We start from the raw sequence: 25,138 nt of genomic DNA, 5'->3' as shown, positions 1-25,138 counted from the left end.
TAACTGTTGATTATTTATTTTGCAACTCAGGAAGGTGTGAAAAATGCACAATACTCGTTAATTGACTTGATTGATACAATAATGCCTCGAACGCTGTTGTTTTCTTCAATGTGTGCGAATAACGTCTTTTTCACGTGATATTGACTGTTGGAAATGTACAAAAAGTCGTTTAAGCTGTATATGTACTACGGGGCGCAAAATTCAAGGTTGTTAGTCGCGGCAGACAGGGAGTCGTTTAATTCAGTGACTGTACCTATGTTTCAATCAATTGTTTGACATACAATAAAATAAATTAGGTACTTATTTTACTTATACGCCTGGTCATTTTGTCCCGATAGTTCGGTAAAAATAAGGTATGTATTCATTAGGGACAAGCGAAAACAGAGTACTAATAACGAACTATCGATATTAATACATGTAGGCCAAATATGTCATATGTCAATCCTAAGTGCTATTGAACATTTTCGTGTATTTTTTTATTAGGACAGCCTTAGAAAGCCTTATGGCTGCCTGAATTTTGCATACTGGTACTTGTATTTTATAGCAATCTACTAAAAATGTTTATTCCATTCATGGATTTTATATGTGTTCTAACTCGACGATAAATTTAAATGATATGAGACAAACTGTTACTCCTGATGTTTATTGCCAAATTAATATAGGTCTTTTATTAGCACAATACTTATTCACATACACAACCCATACATGGAGAATGAGAGTTAATATGAAAATGATAAGGATTATTCTATTAAACAAACTTCTCTATCACACACAAAACCAGAACAGAACATAGAGATAAGTTTTTTTGATAACTTTATATAAAGCAATAGGAGAAAGTGCATCTATGTTTTCTAGCAAAATGATTGGTTTACCCTCTGAACGAATTTTGAGTGTTTTTTGTAAGAACTTACTTTTATCACAGCTGCGCGATATCCAACCTGGCTCACATTTATCGTCCTCACATATACCGTCAGCAGAACTACAACTTGTATTATTATAACAGTGACACGTTAACGAACAATTATCACCAAACGTTCGATAACTGCATGCTAGAAATAATAAAAATAGAAAGTGATTGCTTTGAATTTAGTTAATTGTAATCACATTCGAAAAAATATTAGTGAAATAAATTTACTTATTGCTTTAAAGCTGTGCTGGTGCCCTCGTGTATTCCGTACGTCATCTACTAGCAAACTCACTTATGTAAATGTATAGATTATAAATAAATATTGTTTAAACTACATGCATAACACTTCATAAATACAACACGGATTATATGCAATTCCAATAAAGAATAGGAAAAAAAATAAGTTCCTTATCATAACAATATAATAATAATTGTACCCTCGCTACATTTTGGCAATAACCAGCCCGGATCACACAATCCTATGTCACAATAACCGCTAATGTTATCGCAACCTGTATTGTCTTTACAATGACACATCTGGTTACATCCTTCACCGAAGTGACCATGCTTGCATGCTGTGGTTATGTAAAGATAAGATATATGCAGTAAAATGGGAAATACTTTGTTATCTAAAATAGAATAAACAATTCTGCCATTTTACACATGGTAAAGATTACATACCATAAATACTATATATCCTTTTAAGAAAAATATGCATTTTGAATTGATCAATATCATGTGATATTTATTGATAACATATCGACGTAAACGTAACAAATTATAGCCGAAGTAAATGTTAAGGTTTTTTGTGATTTTTCACAAACCAGAGGCTTATTATCGTTACGATAAGTTTTGGTTAATTTTTGTAAGCTATTCACCCACTAACATAAAACATTTATTTTGCCCAAGTTTTTTACGAGACTGTCATAAGATTACGAATACACTGGAAAACTCGCTGGACCTTCGTTAAGATAAAATTTAGCTCATTGAAGAACAAATGTATGTTTAAAATAATGATGGTAGAATTTGCGCAGTTTTGCTCATCCTTTTTCTTAAAAGGAAAAAGTATTATTTTTGCCAAACAACAATTGAAGGCCAATTGTTAAATTTCAGCCGTATCACATCACATAAAAGGGCAAGTTTATATACACCTGACACTTTAACTTAAAATGTTTTTAGGTCTTCTTTATATAGCTTTTTTTTTTCTCCATCATAAAGATATTAACATAAAGAACGCATAGAGGGTATTTTTGCTTTAAAGTAAATATGCTATATTTCACAAGGAGAAATGCAACACGTTCACGGACAAAAATATCATCATTAGCTGTGTACCCTTCTATGTTTTAATAAAGTAACTTTTTTCTAATAGTTTTGTGACCTTTCTATTGAACATGTGTCAAGAGTTAAATCGTATACATATACATGCACAGTGCGTTAACTGGAGTACAGGTATTAGTTACCCGCATTCCAGAGCATGCACTTTGCTTGGCTCATTTCTGCTGGGGTTTACTTATTGTGACATCAGAGAAAGAAATATCATATTCAGATGTTCTTGTTCATTGGTTACTTTTTTCGGGGGTGTCATATTGTGACAACAGGGAACGTGTTTTTATGTTTGACTATGATACAAACGAGGAGGAACATCAAAATAAAAACTCGGCAATCTGATTAATACTCGGGGACACGCCCCCCTCGTACATATCAGAAAGCCTAGTGTTTCGATGCTCTTTCTATTACTTAGAGAGAGAGAGATAAATCATAAAAAATCACAACAATTGGTTGTAAGACACTCACGCTGGATAACTAACCTGTAATTACCTATTATCGCAGAACGAGATCAGTGACAAAATGACTCAATCGTTATGAACCAGTGAAAATTCGGGGTAATGAAATAGATAAAACATGGGTTAGTGAGTAATAGCAGAAATATCACCCGATCTTTAAAATCATGTTATCCTCGGGTAACGATTTGGGTAACCGCTGTTTTGTCGTGATGATATTTCTGCTGTTACCCAAAAACTAATATGTATTATTTATAGAAACAAAAACAACGTTATATCCTATCGAAAATTTCCAGAAAGTATATTTAAAAAAATGTTAAAGCAGCGCGCCTCTATATTCATGTCAGTTTTCATAAAAAATTTGTAAATGTATTTAGAAGTAAAATATTGTAAGGTGAACAAATAAAGCAATTTACATATTGCAATCGGCACTTATAACCCAAGAAAATTACCAAAAAGTGGTCAACATAAGCAAACACAGCCCTTAGTGCGTTAGTAACGCAATAGAAATATGGTGATAAAATACTACAAAGTCAGTCTTAAACCGCACATAACATGTAAAATATAACTTGGATCTTGAATATCTTTAACTTTCTTAATTTTTTTTCTCAATATTGATTTTCTTGAAATATTTTGGCTCATCTGGAGGCGTGCAGCTTTAATATACTCAGCTATGAAAGTGTTATTTGTTACAAAAAGTAACATTGATATCAAGCTGGGCAGTGTAATTCTATATCTACATTATATAAATCATGAAAATGATACATACGTTCGCTGCAATTTGGTAGAAGCCATCCGGGATCACATTGCTCAACAAAGCATGTTCCATTTGTATTATCGCATAAGGTACCATTTATACAGTTGCAAGTGTTATTGCATCGATCACCAAACTTTCGAACATCACAAACTGAAATCAGGTTTCTGAATGATGATTCTTGGTTTTATTGTTATTATCAAATCTATGTGTATATGCAAGAGTGTTATTTTGTAATGAATTGTGTGTACATAATAGAGTAGGTATCAAGCAGGTTTTACTTGTCTAATGATCGTGACTACAAAAACTATAAAATAGGGTATTCCATCAGGTATTAAGAAAAATGCAACAGTCTTAAATGAGCATGATAAATTATGCTACAAATATTTATTAAAGTAGTTCAAGTTACAAGGCGTCTGGTGTTGTGGGTAATGAACAGGCTCAATCACACCGAGCCACCAACATTGTCAATTATGCTGTTTTCGGCTTCTGTTTTATCTATTTTCTCTTGGGCTTCTGGCAATATAGTTTATACAACTCTTAAGATGTACAATCAGCAATATCATTTTACATATTTGCTATTTACCATTTTCACATGCCTCTCCTTGCCAGCCTGCTAGGCAACCTGGTGTCTGACATTTACCTGTTACTTGGTTACATGCACGTTTATCTTTACAATGGCATTTATGTGTACAACCAGTTCCAAAATTTCCAATGTCACATTCTGTAAGAGTTTAAAGATTTCATTGAACTTGTAATATTGGTTTAATGAAGTTGTCGATTCTGTTAAAACTGTTAACCTGAGTCTTAACTGATATGCGGTGACAGTGGTATATGTGGTTCGATTTAAATAAAGTTTGTTTATATAATTCATTACATGATGATCCGAAAATGATGTTTAAGTTAAACTATTTTATAACAAAGTCATCTGCATCAAGGAAAATAAAGTCGCAAAATTCAAGAACTTGTAATGAAAATAGGATAACAGTTTCTTACAGAAATTTCATCCATGCCACATTTACAGTATACAGAATCAATTAAAATGTATATCTCAATGTATATTATCAGTGAATACAATTAATTTACACTTGATCAATTAAAATATTAAGAGGATATTTTTTTTCGTTTTTTTTGTGAAATATGGAATATATTTTCACGAAACATGATAAAATGCCACATATTTTCACGAGCCGGTACGGCAAGTGAAAATATGTGGCATTTTATCATGTTGAGTGAAAATATATACCATATTTCACAAAAAACGAAAAAATAACCTTTTTATTTAATTTCATTATCAAAGAAAATGGTAACGAATCCCCTTGCTTGCTACCAACTGCAATTGTACAGCGCGGAGTTATTAATGCGTAAGCCCGCGCTGTTTAGCGCTACATTGTGACGTCATGTAAACAACTCTTTAAACGTCTGTACAGCGTTAATTACTGAATTAAAGATATTGGTGTTCGGATTAATTTTCTTAGTTAGACCATTTTCTATCATGCTAGATAGTTTTCAAAACAATATTCAAGAAAAAGTTGTTTTGTATTTATCATATTTTTCGAACAAAACGGCGAAAGAAGTCCCTTAAAATAAATATGTGTTTTGACTCCGCCCACTTTCATATTTATATTTCATATTTATTTTTAAAAAATATGAAATATATTTGACTGATATAGCACCATATTTCATGGGTAAAATTAAATAATACCTTATACTTATGCTCATTAGATAACAATTGTAACAATGAAAGTCATGTAAATGGTAACACAGGAACATATCTAACGAAACATACTAAGAATATTCCTTAATACACTTGTTACTATATATAGTAACAAAATTGCCTATGATTTCAACTGATTATGAGTGTCACGTGACCTATTATGAGTTTGCGGCCCGGGGCCGAGAACTAGTTATCAGCCCGCAGAACATGTGCACGTGCACAAACTGAAACAATGACGTCACATTTAACGTCATCAAACAGTTAACTGTAAAAGTGAAAGTAGGTTGTCAGCACGAATCGCTTTATTTTTATTATGAGACCTTAAGCGTATTTAGTACAAACACATGTTTGTTACTATTGAAATTTGAAGAAATAATACGACAAATTCATTCCCAAAAAAATGAAAATAAAACTTGCTTCTTGGTTCTACTGCTTTGAATAACAAACAGAAAACATCTCTGTCCAGAAAAGTAGAAGAGTAGACAAGAATTTGAACGAAAGAACTTCAAAGTCTATTTGTTTTGATTATGTTTTTGTTATTTTTTGTTGTTGTTTTTTTAAATGGCTACAGTACTATTAGATCTACCAAGTGTATTAAAGACATTAATACACGTCAGCGTAGGGCCGGAAGGTGATAATCGGCCCTGAATGAATAATGGCCCTCGGGCTAAAGCCCTCGGGTCCATTATTCATTTTGCGGGCCGATTATCACCTTCCGGCCCTCTCCTGCCGTGTATTAACCTCTTATTATCAAATAAAGAAATTATTCCTTTGAAATTTGTTACCTTTCTTATATAATTTCAATTCACACAACGTCATCACTGTCTGTGCCAACTCTACTAAAATAAATTGTGCAATTAATGGTTCTTCTAGTTCCTTGGTAAAGTGTCGTTTGTTTGTCAACTCTGGAACCTCGTAAACATTTGTCATATTTTCTGACGGGTTTACTGTCGTTGAGTAATTGCCAGCATAAACTATCGCATGTTCTAACTGTTTGTTTTGATCTGAAATGAGATACGGTTCGGATGTTTGATTCATTTATAAACACAATATGTGGGTATGCGTATTTCCAATACATGACTTTTTATTTTTACAAAGAGATACTATGTAGAACAGTTTTCTTCTATTTAAATAATTTGCTATTTCTGTAAGAAATAAACTTCACAATAATACACTGCTTTGACGTTATAGTAATTTATGAGTGTATCTTAGCGTGACATAGCACTAATATTTAAATGAATAGCATTACAGTTAAAAAAAATCTGGAAACAAAGTGATCCCTCGGAAGCATTAATCACAACAAAATTACATAAGAATTGCAGACTCGGTTTGATTGAGTCTGTACATGAGGGATAATGAATACGTATAACATCCATCACGCCCATTAGCACCGGCTTGAGCGGTACTCAATTCTCATCACTTAATAGTGCTGGCATCAATGATCCCGAAGGACCAGAAAAATATAACAACACTGTAGTGAAGTACGGGGCAACTTTTTACAGTTAAAGTTGTTTTGAATGTTATCATCTTACCTGACCCGCGTCCAAATATCTGCAAACCACCCAACAGGTATTTCTGTTTAAGATCAATTTGCCACCATGAAGGAGGTGCTGCTCCGTTTGTTACACTACAGCATTTACATGTATCTATTGCATAATTTGGAATCCCATCTATTGCTTTACTAGAGTTGAAATCTTGTGGATTTGAATCTGGAGAAAATGTACTAGACTGACTGGTACTAACCATTTCTCGAATACGTTCTATTATGTTTAAGTCTGAAAAAATAAGTACATTTAAAAACACTTATTGAATTAATGGCATTGCTAAGTATCTAAGTTTATAAATGTATATGAAACACCAAGCACGTTGTACGTGATATGGTCATTGACACAACAGTTGGCATTGTTCACTGTACAATGGACAAACGGCAGGTTAGGGCACTATGTGATTTACTTACATATTCTGAAAACCTTTTATTTTTATCAACAGTTAATACTGATTTCTTAAATTAAAATACAAACTAAAAGAAGAATAAGAATTTACAAGCAAATTTCAGTCTAGTAAGTTGTAAAATAAATCAAATAAAACCATACGATACACATTTGCTTTTGAAAAAATTGCCAATTTAGTTTCAAAAGTGAGTACAATTTCGGATACGTTTAAAAAGAAAGATGCCGAAAAGATAGAACTAAAATACCACAAGCACAACAATATTGTCGTGTTGAACGATCTTTAACGATCTTTAAGCCTTTCAATATATGAATAGTAAACAAATAGAACATAGACAATTTAGCAAAAAAAAACATAATAGGTGAACAAATGTTACTATGACCAAATGCCATGTTACCACCTGTTATCAAAAGGAAATGTAATGACTAGGTATCCTGCAGCAAAATATAATGGTCCGTTCTGAAAAACTTAAAAGTGCAGCCGACATGACACTTGGCAGACCCAAGCTTTATTACAGATAAAATGTCTGGTCAACGTTCATTTGTTATAATTGTTATAATTTCGCTTGTCGGGGATTCATGTCAACTTTTGGGGGCTAAGAGGGAGGTTTGGCGCACCATTAATCGAAAATAAAACTCTCCAGCAGTGCTAATGCTGCTGACTGTTCAATTGCGGCGTCCCATCTGTGTTCCTCAGATGTATGTCATTTTTATTGTTTCATATAGTTGTAGTGACACTTATGTCTCCCTTCTTGTTTTTCTCGTCTACGGTAAGTATCTCCCCTTTCTCATACTTTTCGATTTTGCCCGTTCCGCGTGCTATGGAAAGCCGGTGGTTGCTATGGAAGTCAATGGTTGCAATGAAAGTCAGTGGTTGTTATGACAATTTACTAGTTGCTATAGAAAGCTCTTGGTTGCTTTTGAAAGCCACATGGTCCTTATGAAAGTTGCTTAGGAAGTCTATGGTCGATATTGAGTCAAAAGTTGCTATGTTAGTCACTAGTTTCTGTTGGGAGTCACTTGTTGCAATCGAAGTCTCTGGCTGCTACGGAAATTCACTGTTTCCTATGACAGACAATGGTTGCTATAGAAAGTCATTGGAAATATGCTTTTGGAAATATGATTACAAGATCAACAATGGAAACAAGATCAACAAGGAAAGGCGGCGTTCTATGAATGCAACCCCTATACGACCCAGCAACAAGATCCAGTGGCAAGGAGCCCAGGCGGATCCCAAAGAAAAACAGGACATGGCAGTCACAGGTTGCTATGGAAGTCTCAGTTTGCTATTGTTAAACAATGGTTGGTATGGAAAGTCACTGGTTTCCATTGAAGTATATGGTTGCTATGGAAAAAAAACTGGTGCCTATGGAAATAATGATTGCTACGGAAAGTCAATGGTTGCGATGGAAAGTCATCAGTTGCTATGGAAAGTAAAGTCACTGCTTGCTTAAGAAGTATATGGTTACTTGGGAAAATAAATGATTTATATGTAAGTCACTGGTTGTTATGGGAAATCAAGGGTTGCTATAGAGGTACATGGTTGCTATAGAAAGTCATTGCTTGCTATGGAAATTTATCGTTGCAATAGAAAAGTAATGCTTTCTTTGAAAGTCAATTAATGGTTACTTAGGAAAGCCACTGGTTCCCTGACCCCCAGGGCAGGGCAAATTTTGACTCGAAGACTATGATTTGAACCAAACAATGTTTCTTGCTAAATATCTTAAACATAGCCCTTTCAGTTTCCAAGACGTAGATTTACTATATAAGCAAAAGCCATGGCCGCCTAGCGTGTGGCCAGTTTTGAACCAAGGGCAATTATTTGAACAAATTGAGTAGAAGTTTGCTAGATAATGTTTCATGTGTAAAATGTAATCTTAAACTCTTGTAGTTTTAGAGAGTTTTCTTTTTTAAGTTGTTATTATAAGGGAAATCTATGTTCCCCCAGAGCGGAGCAAATCCGTCCCAGGGGCTATAGTATGAACAATTTTTTTAGGAGTCTACCAGCAAATGCTTGATGCAAACTATCTAAGATATACCCCTTGTAGTTTCAAGTAGAAGATTTTTGAAATGTGAACTATTTAATGATGGACGCATTTAAGGACGATGGAAGTCGGACGAAATTGTGATCACAAAAGCACAATTTGATCACTTTCTGCTCATGTGAGCTAAAACCATAATTTTGATCATGTTAAAATAATAATGAATTGATTGGGAGCTATATTCTTCGAAGCGAATCACCTTTTTTTAAACCGATGCTTGTTATTGACGAAATAATTTACTCATACCTTAAAGCTCTCCTGAGAGCTATATTCGTGGAGAGCCATACGCGGCATAACACAGCTTCTAAAAATCCGGTAACTTATTTATATTTCGATAATGAATTCATTATAATTGTGAATGAGTTGTTCATTATTCAAAGCAGGGTTAATATGTAGGCCATGAAAATTGACGACGTGATATAAAAGTAATGTTTTAAAAGTTAACGGAAGAAGGAAAGCATACAAGATTTAATATTATGTGATTCAAGTCATTTTCTTAAATTGCCATATTCAACTCTTATATATTAAAGAGTAGTCACTCAAAGTTTGTTTTTCTATTTTGAACATGTATGCTCACTCTAAGAATAATCATGTACATTTGTTATAACAAAAACAAGATCAATACTGTTGACTTTATGCGCTATATGTTGAAACACAGTCTTACCAATTTTGATTAATTTTCACACCTTCTTTGAATGTTAAACTCTTATCTTATAATTTTATATTATATATTATATTGATTTGAAACAAAAATATAGAGTGTCAGGTATTTGTATCGATAAAATACCGCAATTTGTCATGTTATGGAGTTATAGATATTTCTTTTTAACATTACTACTGTTTAAAGTTCATACCATTGCTACAGTTGAATCCTGACCATCCAAACGCACATCCGGTACTGCAATGTCCATCTGTTTGGCGACAATCTGTTTCATCTCGACAATGACATTTACGACTACAGTTTATGCCAAACGTGCCACTTGGACATACTGTCGGAATAGTCAATCATGTGCTTATATTAGAGTTGTTATGTATTTGTTGTTGTTGTTGTTGATGTGTGTGTGTGTGTGTGCGCGCGTGTGTGTGTGCGCGAGCGTGTGTGTGTGTGTGTGCGTGTGTGTGCGTGCGTGTGCGCGTGCGTTTGTGTGTTTTTCTTGAACCGATATGGATATAACATGAAACCATTTTATAGAGTAAGATCAACCTTTAATCATTATGTTTAATTAGCAGCCTTAAAATTTTTTTACAATTTGTTAATAATATTGTTGTTCCTTAACTATTTACAAATTATTTATATACCACTAGAACATTTAGGTCCGGTGTATCCAGGATCGCAGCCGCCCATACAATATCCTGTTGATTTGTTACACGCAGCTTTATCGTTCTTGCAGTAATCACTACAAGTATCGGTACAATTTCGACCATACTGACCATCAGGACAAACTGTTGGAAATGAGTGTGACACTTTATCATAACACATTTTGATTCAGATTAGTTTTAGTACTTGACTCACTCATCTTGATATACGTAAAATAGAAATAAAATTCAAAAGAATTTCTCATTTCAAAAGAATATTTCTTGTGATGAAATTAAAGAATCCGTTTTATATATATGATTTATAGTGGTATAATTTACGTAAATGTGAACTGAAATGAGTCACAGTCGACCAACCTGTATAACCTAAACTGTATTATCATTTTAAATACAGTACTTATTGCGGCAAAAAAATATCTGGTAATATTTTCTCGCTTATAAATGATAAATAGTACTTGCACATTCGTGTATTAAGAACTTAAACTCTATTTTCACCAAGCTTTTATATGTTGTGTAGTGCACCTTGAATTGAAAAACAAATTTAAAAACAAAAGAAAGAAGCAATTAAGTGTGGATTGTGTCGACTATTATATTAATCGTGTCAATGCTTTTATCATTTATTTTCTGCACTTTTCTTTACAACAACAAAGAATAATGTCATAAAATACCTGTTGAACAATTATTGCCCATATAGCCTGCATCACAACCTTCCTTGCATATACCTGATGATTTGTCACATTGTTCAATTCCTTTGAAACAATGGATACTACAGTACAATGTACAATTTTCACCAAAACGCCCCCTCTCACACGCTGTGAATGTCAAATAACAGAAAAAAGTTAATAAATAGAAATAATAATACAATAAGACAATAACAAAAGCAAACGGAACACCCCCCCCCACTCCTGCAAAAAGGAACTACTTTTCTAACGTCAATTTCCTCTTATCATCAAATACTTAAAACAGCAGTTTCGTAAAAACAAAGCTCGTTTATGTGAAAAAGATAGATGAAAAGTAAACTTTCTTTATATGTTTATCAGTATACAGTCATAACACAGTGGTTATTTATAAAATCATATCAATGGCGTGATGAACCTTTCTCGATCACCTAGTAATGGGCTAATGGATCATTCTATAACAAGACGCTTAATAAAAACTTGTTTTGACTTTTAGCGTATGAATGACTCATAGTCTTCAATGTGACAGTAGTTTGTAAAAAATATATAGAGGATATTTGTTTGTTTGTGTGTAAGATGAAATTTTATTTCATCGAGTGGCCTTTAAAAACAGTATTCTGAGAATACTGTTTTTAAAGTTCACGACATCAAATAAAATTGCATCTTACACAACAAACAAACACATTTTCTTTTTATTTTATGCTAAAAAAAACGTTAAAACGAAATTTCCATAATATTAACGTAAATATTAAAATCTGTTTTCCCCATTGAGAGCCGCATTTAGTCGGAATTTCTCATTAAAAACAAAAAGTCTTGAGCTGACAAATAAGTCCGACAATCAACGTTAAATGACAGTAATATTATTTATTTTATTAAAAAATATGAACGATCGCTTGTTTTAATAATAAAAACAAACAATTCTTGTAGGAGAAAAAGTCATCCACTCATATTTCTGTTACTTACTGCGAATTTATATTAGACCTTGCTTTGTTAAATGTAAGCGGCAGCCATTTTTTTTTGTAGTTGTGTATTTCACGGGAGGAAAATAATTGTGTTTGATTCAGAGGGATATCATTTGGATTTGTTAGTCATACACCTTTTGAAAAGAAAGAAAACATATTTGAGGACTGTAACAGACACAAAATAAGTGTTGAAAGATGTGAAAACATTCAAAAAAGCAGCTAGGAAAATGGAAAACTTGGAAGCTGGCTCAAGAACGCTGGGTAGTTTTCTTGTTCTACGAGCTGATGGCTGCCATTGCTTTTCAATTTTTCATAAAGCATACGGCAGTTATTGCTCGTAGGAAAATTAAATATGCCCAAATGTCATCAAGAGCAGTTTTGCATGTGGAAGGAATGTATTTTTCAGACTGTAAAAATGAAACAAAAAAATTTAGAGACGAAATTTGGTGATTGGTAATTGAATGAATAGAAGTAAGTTTTCTTCTTTTTATTACTTTTGAAATTTAAGTTATTTATCAATTTTAGCTTTGCTTTTTCTTTAAACAGCCTGACATTGTCATAATTGTTAGCAAAAATAAAATTGAGGTACCACATGGGAAAAATCTTAAAAAAGTAGTTTCGTCATTGAAAAGTGAGAAATTATATTTTAATAATCAAATATAATTTTCACGGATAAATCAGTAATCCACTGAAAAGCATAAAATAAATACGTATTATCGAAAATTGATAGATGTGTTTAAAACTCTGTAACGTTTCAGTAAAATATAAATTGATCTGCCCTTAGTAAATCTGTACACTCGGTAAAAAATCCTTACCAAAATAACTAATGAAGGTCCTGCAGGCAGTAATTAGACTTATGATTATGCTTACATGAAGCGAAAATCATAGCCCTTGAGGCATGTACATGTAATAATAAAAATAGAATATGTACCATAGGCATATATACTTACGAGTCGAACAGTTATGTCCTTTAAATCCAGACAAGCAGCCATTTTGACATTCTCCAGAAACTTTGCTGCACTTATCAAAACCTTGTAGACAGTTGTTGGTGCACGTTCGGCCACAATCACGACCAAATTTCCCAGTTATACATTCTATTATTTGACAAAAACATGTAATTTAAAATCAACAATAATTTGTGTTTGTGTTTCTATTTAGACTTACACATGTATGTATCTTTTGAAAAAAGATTCAAAGAAACATCAACGAAACGTTCTGACCGGCAAACTAAATTTGTTCGAACAATTTTTTCTACAAAAATAATGGATAGTTTGGCTTATATTTTATATGTTCTAAAACCTGTTATGTTTGATAGACAGCTGACGTTATATAATCTTTTTTTCTTTTCTTCACGTATAGGTTATTTATAATGACGTACTAACATGATTACATTTACTAAAACAAAATAGCAAAATCTTGCAAAGAATAGACCTATCTAAAGCCACGAAAACACCAATATTATCTGACAATTAAGACCCGGTTTCATATACATGTATACTGTTCATAATGTGTAATATGTTAAAACATCTTTCATCTCTAACACACCATAGGCATAATCACGCGCAGGAGATTTGCATCCTACAGACGTATATAAGACGCAGCCTATATATTTTGTGGACATGCACCGGCATATTGTACCAGTTTAGAAATTCGTGTCATTGAGTTGTCTAATTATTGTATGATAAACTATAAAATTCATGGCCTAACAAATGATATTTGGGATTGTGTTATTTATCTAAAATTTCGTATATTTATTTGTTTAACCATTTTGAAACATTCAAAATGTATATAAGTCATTTCTCCCAAAATTAGTAGGCCAAGGTATTTTATACGATGTTCCGTTACGGCCATCGAGAAAAGTATAAATCTCTAAAAAACGAAAACACGAAATTAAGATTGTGAAAACTCAAAGCAACGGAACCAAGATGGTGAAAAATGTCGGTGATATGATTGTCAAAAACCGAACCACGAAGGTAAAAAATTGTATATATGCAGTTACCTCCCTTTGTTCCAATAGCTATTACTTTATAATGTTGTTGTTTTTTTCTTTATTAAACTTCATATTTTTAGGATTTTCCCCTGTTAAAATTATAATAATGGAGAAGCGTTATAGATTATATATAGTTTATATGATTTAATTATTTTGAAATAAGACAATCTAATTAAATAGAAACTGATGTTGCTCAAGATATGTAAATTCACTACATAACAACAAGTTGTAAACGAGGGATATAAAATGTCAATTGACATGAATACTGTTTTGCTATATTGTTGACAGTCTCTCTCTCTCTCTCTCTATCTCTCTCTCTAATTGATAGACGGATATGGGTTAAAAGGCTGATGAAAACAATAACAATGTTGGCTAATGGTCTGGTAGATAGACAGTCTAAATCCGGTAAATTTTTACATTAATCATGACTCTAGGTTTACATAGGTCAATGTCGTATTTATGGCCTTTTATTTTCCTCCAAAGCAAACTTTTTAGCAAAGTTTCGGCACATATATTGCTGTGCAATATTGCCCATTATTCTCAAAATGCCAGGTGAATTTGAGGTACTTTGGCAGGAAGTGGATAACGAGCTTGTAAACCACGATAAGTACACGCACGCATGGGTTGGGTTGTAATAGTTTAACGAAACGAAAATGTGCAGTCCGACATTGATTATGTTCTCGATCCTGTTTATGTTCGTGGCAGTGTTAAGCGGGTTTTCACAGCATCGCTTATATCCAGTTGTATTGTTATCGTAGAATTGTTTAAACACATGTATTTTACACACGATATTGACCTTTGTCAAACTTACTGCTTTCATAACTGCTTTCACATTGTAACTTTGCAATTGTCATATAATTTGAATGAACTTCCTACAAATGATGTTCATCACATTGATTATTATCTGTTTAAAGTTTCATGAAGCATTGTGTGGAAGGATAATTTTATGAACATACCCATAGAACAGTTGTGGCCCATATATCCGGCTTCACATCCTTGCATGCAGATTCCAGTAGTTTTATTACATTGCGTTATGTTGTTTAAACAATGAGAACTACAGACAGAGGAGCAGTTTATGCCATAGTGTCCCAAGTCGCATTCTGTAACACATGTTATTAAATAGAATTGTAATATTTTCAATGATGATGATGTATCTTTTAAACTATGTAAACATTTTCAAGAACCTGTTTCTTTAAACAAAGAAAATGTTTATTTTTCCTGAATTTATTGAATGATGTTACTAATTGTACCATGTCGTTGCTATTACTTTATGTTTTTTTTCGCAACTATCTATTGTCAACATGCAAAATCTGTATTATAAATAACGTTTGACAATTCCAATCGTTACTATAAATTTTTCATTTCCTTGTAGGTTAAACATTTATCTTAATTGCGCAACATAGCAAACAGCAATAAGGAAAAAGAATTGTTTTACCTGTCTCACATTTTACACCGGTCCATCCTGCCATACACTCTCCATTTGGACAATGTCCAGAATCGATTTTACACGACCCATGACTGCAATGTCCGCATTGTTGTTCACATAACTTTCCGTAAGTCCCTGGTTTGCAGTCTGTGAAGAGTTAATAATATATAAAAATGCAAATAAAATATTAAAAGACATATCTTATGATATGTGGTTTTAAAAAAAGTTTTTTTGTCCTACTTATTGTCAAAATTGTGTCACCGTTGATTGTCAGAATATGCCCCTCCCCAAACTTGTTCCTTGTGTAACAATTACATGATTTGTAACTATCAAGTGTTTTATTGACATTTCACTTTTGCTTAATTTTGTTCAATAGAAATAGTTTATGTAAGGTAATAAGAAATACACCTGCTTTAACATTTCAGTGGCATTTGTCTCCCTTTTTTATACATTCATAATGAATTTACAGTATTTAGAACTTTTGGGCCAGAGAGAGCATTTTTGTATCTATTGTTTAAAATCTCCCGATCGCTGTATCACATTTCCTAATTTAATTCATATAAGATTTTTTTTCTTATATATGATCTTACATTTGATATATATTTCCACTTCACAAACAACAAGATACCATTCGTTAAAGTTTTGTGGTATTGGTCGTCTAAGAGTTATATACCGACTGTGTATTCCTTGTGGTAACGTCACTATTACATCAGTGCCATTCGCTGATGTGAAATTACCGAGGATACGGTTGTTAGTACCATTTCCAAATATTTCCAACCCAGAAACATCTCTGCTTTCTGGCAAAAAAAAAAGAAATGCTCTAATGCTGAGGTTAAAGATGAGAACAATAAGGAAACATAATAATTATTCTAGGGCAATTAATTGCAAACGCTTAGGTCAAAGGTATGGATAATTTATGAAGAACAAGAACCACCGCCGGGCGAGGGCGACGCTCGACATTCTTTCTTTTTCTAAAATCAAACAAATAAAGGGTTTAAACAGATATTTAAAAAGAAATTTAATAAGAAAGGTTTTTCCTTTTTTTTAATTTAATAGCTCTCCCTTGTTACACATGTTGTCTTGTCCAAATATGATTCCTTTCAATAAATAAATGACATAGTTAAGAAAATATAATTAAAATAATATCATTTGACAGTCAAAGTCATCTGAAGGTTAAGGTCACATCAAAATTATTCCACATGTCGGTTTGGTCACACGTATTATTTTCTCTAATTCGTTCATGAATAACAAAAATATGACAACTTAACCAAATTCCATACTTTGTCCTAGACGGTCCAGGTCATTTAAAGCTCAAGGTAAAGGTCAATTGAACCTTTAGAATGTCTTGTCTTAAAGGTTGTTTGTCCAGGCATGAAAATGCATTGCTTAATTACAAAATGACATCAAATTATAGCTAAAATCAGTGAAAATAAAATAATTACACTTCCAAGGTCAAAGTCATACATAAGTCAAGGTCAGTTTGAATTTACTTAATCTCAAAGATGTTTTTTCTTAACATGAAATTAATCCATTTCAAAGGTTTTGAAGACATTCCATTGAAAAATAACAAAGTTTTAGCCACTGACAGTTTGTGGATGGCAACGGCAACACCAACATGACTGTAACAATATTTTAAATTCATGTTTTCTTTCAAAAAAAAAATAAGTTGAGCTAATAACCGAAAATAATCATTACTTTTGAAGAATCCATTGCAAAGGCTACTGTAAAAATTCTAAAAAGAGGTTTTATGTTTTTATCTTATTGACATAATCATATGATTGTTACGCGATTTTAAGTCCCTGTACCTCAAACATAGTATTGTCTTATATGACATACCTGGCCCCTGTTCACAAAGATTTAATGATCAGGATCAAGATCAGGATCAATTTTTAAAACTCTAATATTCTTCATTTTTTATCCTCATAGATTAAATATCTAATTTTAATTTGATTAAACTTGACTTGCAATAGTAAGTTTGTGAAATTTTAGAATAAATCTATTGTTATTTTTGCATTTTACAGTTGATCCAAATATTGATCCTGATCCTAATTTTGATCCTAATTTTGATCCGAATACAAAATGTATTTATGTATTCGTTTTGTAATTTGTTGATTTTATCCTAAAAAAGACTGGTTAATTTGCAAATCAACATTTTGTTACATTTTGAATATTTACCAATTAATTCTAGCAAAACACGATTTATTTTAGTAACATAAAACAATGAAAATAAAATCAGGATCACTTGATCCTGATCCCGATCGTTTGTTAGTGAACACGGGGCCTGATGCATAAATGAAGACTCAACATAAGTTATAAAAAGCACAATGTTTCTAAGGTTCGACCGCATTTATAAATTTATGTAAATCAAGGAATGTAACTAGAAAAATGTTTGTGATAAAGCCATATGTTCTATAACGAGAATCTGTATTATTCATAATGTACATGTAATCTTTAAATATAACACATTCTCGGTTACATATATATGTCGGTGTTTGAAAATAACAAAAGTAAATCAGCAAAGGACAGTTTATCCTAAAAATCTTATCTTTTCCGCAAAAGAATTGATCTCGCGATCTCTTTTAATAACTACAAACGTGTCCAGGCAGACACATTTCAAATCAAAGAAGTAGACAAAAACGAAGGAAGCAGTGCAAAAACGCTTTGGGAACTAAGTACCTGTCGCTTTTATGTTTCATAGAATTGCGCGACAGTCCATATCTATATTATATAGAAACTGATTATAACATGCTAAAACGTTTGGAGTCAGAAAAGTACTCAAAAGGTAAAACAATAACATACATGATTAACTATGAATGTTGAACAAACTTACTTTCAAAACGATCTTTTCTACCAGCAACATGAATTTGAAATATTTCATGCACTTGCAAAAGATCGACAGTTATCCATGGATTTGCCTCATTATTGGAATGGCTGCAGCAATGACAAGAATCCGGATTCCGACGTGGATTTCCATCTATACATTTATCCGCAGTCATATCATTATAGTGTGTTGACATCGTTGCTTGTTTGTCAGTCGCAATGTTTGACACTGTTGTATATCAAAACAAATTATATTAATAGTATGACATATAATATATTGTACTATGTTTTAAAATGCAGGGATTGTAAATAAAATGATAACCGGTAAAGTAATGCAACTTCTTCAATAAAAAAAGAAAATTATCATTACGAATAGATTCTCCTGTAATGCAGATAATGAGAAACTATATTAATATAATGTAACATACGCCGATTTAAACATACTGCGTTACCTTTTCTTTGCTTTTAACAACATGTAAAGTATGTATCTGCATTTATTTTATTTTACCGCACGTAAATGTTTTACTATAAAGCCTTGTGTGACGTCAGATGATATTAATCTCATATCACCCAGGGACGAGTCATCTATATAGACTTAGGAAAACGTATTGTTCTAGTTCTCTCCACTGATAAAAATCAAAGATAAAATAAAATACACTCATACTCTGAGAGACATGTGTCATTTTATATAAGCTTAAAAGTGTTACCCATGCGATTTTATAATTTTCTTCAAGGAATTACATACACACAAGATGAACATCAAGTAACGTATAGCTTACTTTTGACGAGAATCTCAACCTCACATAAAACAATCTGCCTGCCTGCTTGTACGTACGGTCCAGGCAGGTCTAGCTCAATAAACCGGAATAAGCCCGATAAGTTCGATGTTATGACAATTTGACCATGGTTATAATCCTGTGCGGTATTTGTGTATACTATGTTGCTGTCTGTGAAATTTTCGTCTCGTGAAAGGTAAAGTCTGAAGCCTAGCAATTGATCTAAAATAAACAAATACATTATTGTTGTATCTCATAGTTTTTAATTGTGAAATGATTTATGAAATATATAAATATAAAAAAATCACAAAAAGTAGGGCCAATAAATATGGTGTCTTAATTGAAATGCACTCATCGGGTAAAATAATGTAAGTTTTCATTTGACTTGAAGTTTAGATTCCATTCTTAAATATTCAAAATCATTTTTTTTTCTATTTAATTCTGTAAATGCTTCTTATATATACCTACCGAATTAGATTTTTAAATCATTTTGAAAGATTTACTAAAAGAGTTTTGAAGCCTTTTATCGTAGTAAATGTAGTACGTACGAATACCGCATTCCAATTGAACTATCAACTTGTCATTTAAACTATCCAGATAATTTACGTAATCTTTAAGCGCCTGTGTATTTAGATTTGTTGAGGAAGCTTTGCAGTTGAATAAATATTTAAGTCATACATAATAAAACATATATTGTATCCAACATAGAATTATATAAATACAATTTCTAGTCATGCAGTTCAAATGGAATGCGTAAGTTAGCTCAGAAGTTTGGTTGACAACTATATCAAGGTTACAATTTTATCTCTTGAAGAGCGAAATGCACCGACTCTTAACAATTTTAAATCCAAACTTCACAAGGATATAAGGAAGGTTCCAGTTCATTTTTACTATGGAGATAGAAAATTACAAATCCACCACACACGCCTTAGAAATCACTGCAGTTCATTAAACGAGCACCTATTCTCAAAAAACATCATAAATAGTCCCCTTTGCACATGTGGTGAAATCGAAACTACATATCACTACTTTTTTAAATGTTTACTATTTGAAACTCAAAGAACACAGCTAATTGACAATATCAATGCACTTGAAAATGCAACCCCTACACTTTCTCTTGTCTTATATGGTGATAGTGACAACCCACAAATTAACAAACTTGTCTTTGAATATGTTCACTATTATATTCAACAGACAAAGAGATTCTCATAAAGAGGCCCACACAATCCAATACCGTAAGCAACCTTAAACTCTCTCTCTCTCTCTCTCTCTCTCTCTCTCTCTCTCTCTCTCTCTCTCTCTCTCTCTCTCTCTCTCTCTCTCTCTCTAACTTATTCTATACCGATTTTATTATTCCCCCCTTTTTTTTCTTTTTTTTTCATAAAATAAAAAAAACTATTTGCTAAATTTTCTTTTAATGTATATCAATGTCTTAATGTTTATCTTAATTTATTTAGTTTCATTTTCATAATTTTTGTACTTGGATTATTATTGAACTCTTAGAATTACAAGCATACAATATTTTGTTTATATATGAATGTTATCATTAATAACTACTGTTTCATTTCAAGGAGAGAGTTTCTAAAAAAGCTTCTAGCTTTCTACTCAATCCTTTTTGCATTTTATTGTAATATTTTGTGTGTAAATATATATATATATATTTGCTGAAATAAAATATTGTTTAAACCAAGGTTACAATTTAATTTAAATCAGCTCTAAATAACGCTCCTAATTTAGATCTAACCGTGACCAAATACGAAATAATTTCTAGTGACCTTTCACACAGCCAATCATCGGCGGGCTTTCATAATTTGAAAATAAAAGCGATGTGTTTTCTAATTTAAACCCTTGCAAACCAAAACTGAGTAGGTAATTTTTATGATTTCGAGAACAAACATGGCGTTGTCCATATAGCCGACAGATAAACTGTTTAACCAAACTTTGTTAAAACTTACTTCGAACATTTTTTTTGTAACACAAATCAACAATTTGTTTTACTTCAACGGATTTCAACTCAACTTTATTTAAGTAAATAAAGGCCTCCGGCCCAAAATACTTATCAGTATAAATATAATATGTTATTTAATTTTACCCATGAAATATGGTGCTATATCAGTCAAATATATTTAATATTTTTTCAAAAAATATATGAAATATAAATATGAAAGTGGGCGGAGTCAAACCTCATATTTATATTAAGGGACTTCTTTCGCCATTTTGTTTGAAAAATCTGATGAATACAAAACAACTTTTGTTGAATTTTGCTTTGAAAACTATCTAGAATGATAGAAAATGGTCGTACTAAGAAAATTAATCCGAACACCAATATCTTTAATTCGGTTATTTACGCTGTACAGACGTTTAAACGGTGTTTACGTGACGTCACAATGTAGCGCCAAATATCGCGTGCAAAACAAGACGAAATAATATATTACTGCGCGCTGTACAATTGCAGTTGCGTTGAAAGCAATAGGGTTCGTAACCATTTTTCTTTGATAATGAAATTAAATAAAAAGGTTATTTTTTCGTTTTTCGTGAAATATGGTATATATTTTCACTTAACATGATAAAATGTCACATATTTTCACTCGACGTCCCGGCTCGTGAAAATATGTGGCATTTTATCATTTTTCGTGAAAATATATTCAATATTTCACTCAAACGAAAAAATATCCTTTAAGTATGCAAGTATTGAATGTAGTTGCATTACATATAAAATTAGAATAAAATAAGTCAACAGCTGGTATTTTTCAATAAGTGAAATATAAACAGATATAGTTTATGAATTGTTTCTTCATTTTGTGTATTCATCAGCGAATAAAAATCATTGATTGTAGTACCATTTGAATACCAATCATATAGATAATAAGTTCGGACGTCATTATACTAAGATCATTGGAAAAAGGCACTAAAGTCACAATCAATAGCAATAACATTATTTTGGTTCAATACTTCTTCTAATGCCTATGTTAAAACCGGTTTGAATGCATGGCTAAAAAATAGTTTCCTCGGGAATTCCAAATTATAAAGAAGGCGAAGCATAAATGGTGGTTTCACGTCTACATTAAAGAAATAAGTAGATCTGAACTTAAGTCAAATTGATCAGAGTTACTACCTGTCGGACAGAATTTATAGATAATACAAGTAAAATATGTTATAACATAAAAATACTCATACATATAAAAAAAACGAAATAGAAAGATTTTTGTTCAACGTTTTTACCCATTAAACAACACTATTATTATTTCAAAGATAACCGTTGTATTTGCTTAGCAAATTACTCCTTCTTACCAGCATGCATAAAGTAAAAAAAGTAAAGTCTAAACTGTAAGATAAAAGCATAATAAAAGTAATATGCTAGGCTTTAAATTTGTGCTCGACATAAGTGTTTCGAACTTCCGCATTGTAGGCCATCTGCAAAAATATTGTTATCCATTTTTTTCTACGTGAATTGTAATATTTGGACATATTTATAAGAAATGATATTCTGTTTTACCTAATTTCATAGAAAATCCCGATATTTTCTCCTTCCTTACGCTACTGTATATGCTTTTAATTGCTGCTTACATTTTACTGAATTAGTTTCACATTGCACGAACGCTGTAATTAATCAAAGTACTTTGCAAAGTCTACTAATTCAATTCAATTGAAAACCTACCAAGACGACATATTATTGATTTTTTGTCAGACAGTGTTTTTGAGTTGAGAATGAATATCAATATGTGGTTATTTTTTAATACATAGTGGTTATCTATTATATTTACATGTTTTATCATCCATGATGTGAGGTAATTCAGTAATACACGATTTATGTAATAAACAATTACTGTTACGTGGAAATTAAGTTGTCATTTTCAGATCAGTTAAAAGAATTACGGAAACGTTAATGGTTTACACAAACCCTCATTTCCTAAAACCTAGTTAATAATCGCTGCTTAAGTGCATCAAGATTGGTATCCTTTGGATGGTTCACACGTTATTATCAAAATTATATTTAATGGATAAATGTATTGTTAAAATCAATTGCATATTTTAAATTTTATATACATGTAAGTATTAATTGTTGCTTAATCTAATGTTGCTTGAACTTGTTTCCTGACCCATTTGCTTTTTGTGATATACGTATCATTTGTATAATATTTTTTATGCGTGTGCTGCAATTAAGTGCCCTAAAAATAAATGAACTTGTTATATTTGGGAATATTTTTTTGTAATTATGTTTATCAAAGTTATACCCCTTTAATAATTTGCCTCTCCGGGTAACCTCCTTTTTACACATCTTATACTTTGATTATTAAAATCATAGTTTTATCACAGAATTCGCAACTATAGAAACAAAATACATCAATAGTTAGAACATTTACTCTTCTTAACGATCGATTGTTTTCCACCATACATATTTGCGCTAAAAATAATTCAAATGTAAGATTAAAATTATCACAATGTTTCTTTAAAGAAATGAAATAAGATGAACTAAAATGTCCAATATGCAGTATGTGAGCTTCTGTGCAGTCCGTTTTTGCTTTTATCAATACCTACAGGACGGGATGTTCTTTGTCACAAGTTAAGCGACAGAAAAAGAAAAAAAAGAAAGAAAGAAATCAGTACTAAGACGTCACTTGTATTCGATTTAAAATAATAGGAAGGTAAGTCTTTGTTAGGCGGTTTTCATACATTTGAATATATTTTGCAAGACTCTATTATCATATGTTGTTTTACATACAATCAAGTAATGAAATTTAATGAGAAATCTTTATTTTCTATTATAATAATCTTTATCGGATTTCAACTCACTATATTGGCTGTCGTTCCTTCCAAATACATTAACTTGATGAATCTGAAATAATCCTCCAAGGTCAACCTTCCACCATGGTAAATCACTGAATCCTGATAATGTGAGATATGTGCTGTTGATATTTTGGCATTCTTTTACTCGATCAACTGCATTTAAAGATGGCCATGTTCCTTGCCGTCCAAACTGCTCAGTTTTCTTTCCAAGAGCTACATTGACTGGAAAAAGAATTGAAAACTATCGTACTTCATGTTTTGTTTGGAAAAGACGCCCCTTTTCTAATAGAAATTGGGTGTTACATAATAAACGCAAATAATTCCGTTTGTATTAACTGTGCCATATTAAGCTTTAGGTTATCTTGAGTTACAAATTAACATAATAAAGATGTGTGTATGAATATTATTGTTACCTAAATATTATTTACATAGAATTTACAAATATGTTTAAAGACGTTTACTTACTTTATCCATACGTTTCTCTTTTATAAAGGTTAAGAATCAAAGAGTTCAACTCGATCATTTAAATTATATTTAACTGTGTACATGTATTATAAAGGATTTAAACGAAACGTGTGTTCATTAAAATAATATACATTTCAGCTACATTATGCTACATTTGCTATTTGAAGGCAATGTTACCTAAAACACAACTGTTTTCCGTAATTAGCAGTGTGAGCAGTGTTATACAGTATTGTATCTTCATAATTATTCCATTGTTTGTCTGAAAATAAGTACATGTATGTATAAACATATTATATTACTAAATCTATATTTCATATAAAGGCGAGTTCACGTTTTGGTTCTTCTTAATGCACAAACAGAGAATTATTGTGCTTTGCTGTGTGTAGCAACGTTGTAAACGTAAATAGGCTAATTGATTTGACTTTGTTAATTGTATAATTGTATAAATGGGATACAATATGTTTTATTTGAATTTTTTATTGTAAAGTCCTCTCACGATGACAAGAGAAAATAGTCCAAATTATCAACTAATAATGTAAAGTGAATTGAATTTCTGAACAATTCGGCAGCAATGTACAAATAGCAGTGCGGTATAGTGAAGATGATGTTTAAAACTCATCAAATGCCTCATTAATGGAATGCATGGGTCGTAACTTACTTGCTGGAATCATTTCTGATTGTTTACTAAAATCTTCCCGGAACGACTAGGACATTTCATAAAATAACTAAACTTGCACAGCTTGCAACAGTCTTCTTAACATTAAAGATAT

The 25,138-nt window shown here is 31.8% G+C and overlaps 1 protein-coding gene across 1 annotated transcript; it reads right to left on the bottom strand.

Annotated features, from left to right (window-relative positions):
* Window positions 1–2,659: 2,659 nt before the first annotated feature.
* LOC132737361 (protein draper-like) lies at window positions 2,660–25,039 on the bottom strand. Its single transcript, XM_060724631.1, has 15 exons — window positions 25,027–25,039; window positions 23,910–24,125; window positions 19,119–19,337; window positions 18,350–18,568; window positions 16,110–16,316; window positions 15,529–15,666; window positions 15,050–15,193; window positions 13,054–13,197; window positions 11,133–11,276; window positions 10,450–10,593; window positions 10,005–10,139; window positions 6,692–6,934; window positions 5,945–6,163; window positions 4,029–4,166; window positions 2,660–3,595 (listed from the first exon to the last, which is right to left on the bottom strand). The coding sequence occupies exons 1-15, from the start codon at window positions 25,037–25,039 to the stop codon at window positions 3,399–3,401; spliced, it is 2,520 nt and encodes an 839-aa protein (XP_060580614.1). The 3' UTR covers window positions 2,660–3,398.
* Between the last annotated feature and the right edge of the window lie 99 nt (window positions 25,040–25,138).

Source organism: Ruditapes philippinarum, unplaced genomic scaffold (genome assembly GCF_026571515.1).
Source record: "Ruditapes philippinarum isolate M1 unplaced genomic scaffold, ASM2657151v2 ctg1191_1_1_1_1, whole genome shotgun sequence".
Classification (NCBI taxonomy): Eukaryota; Metazoa; Mollusca; class Bivalvia; order Venerida; family Veneridae; genus Ruditapes; species Ruditapes philippinarum.
Note: the sequence above shows the minus strand (reverse complement) of the source record. Positions and strands in the feature narration are given on the sequence as shown.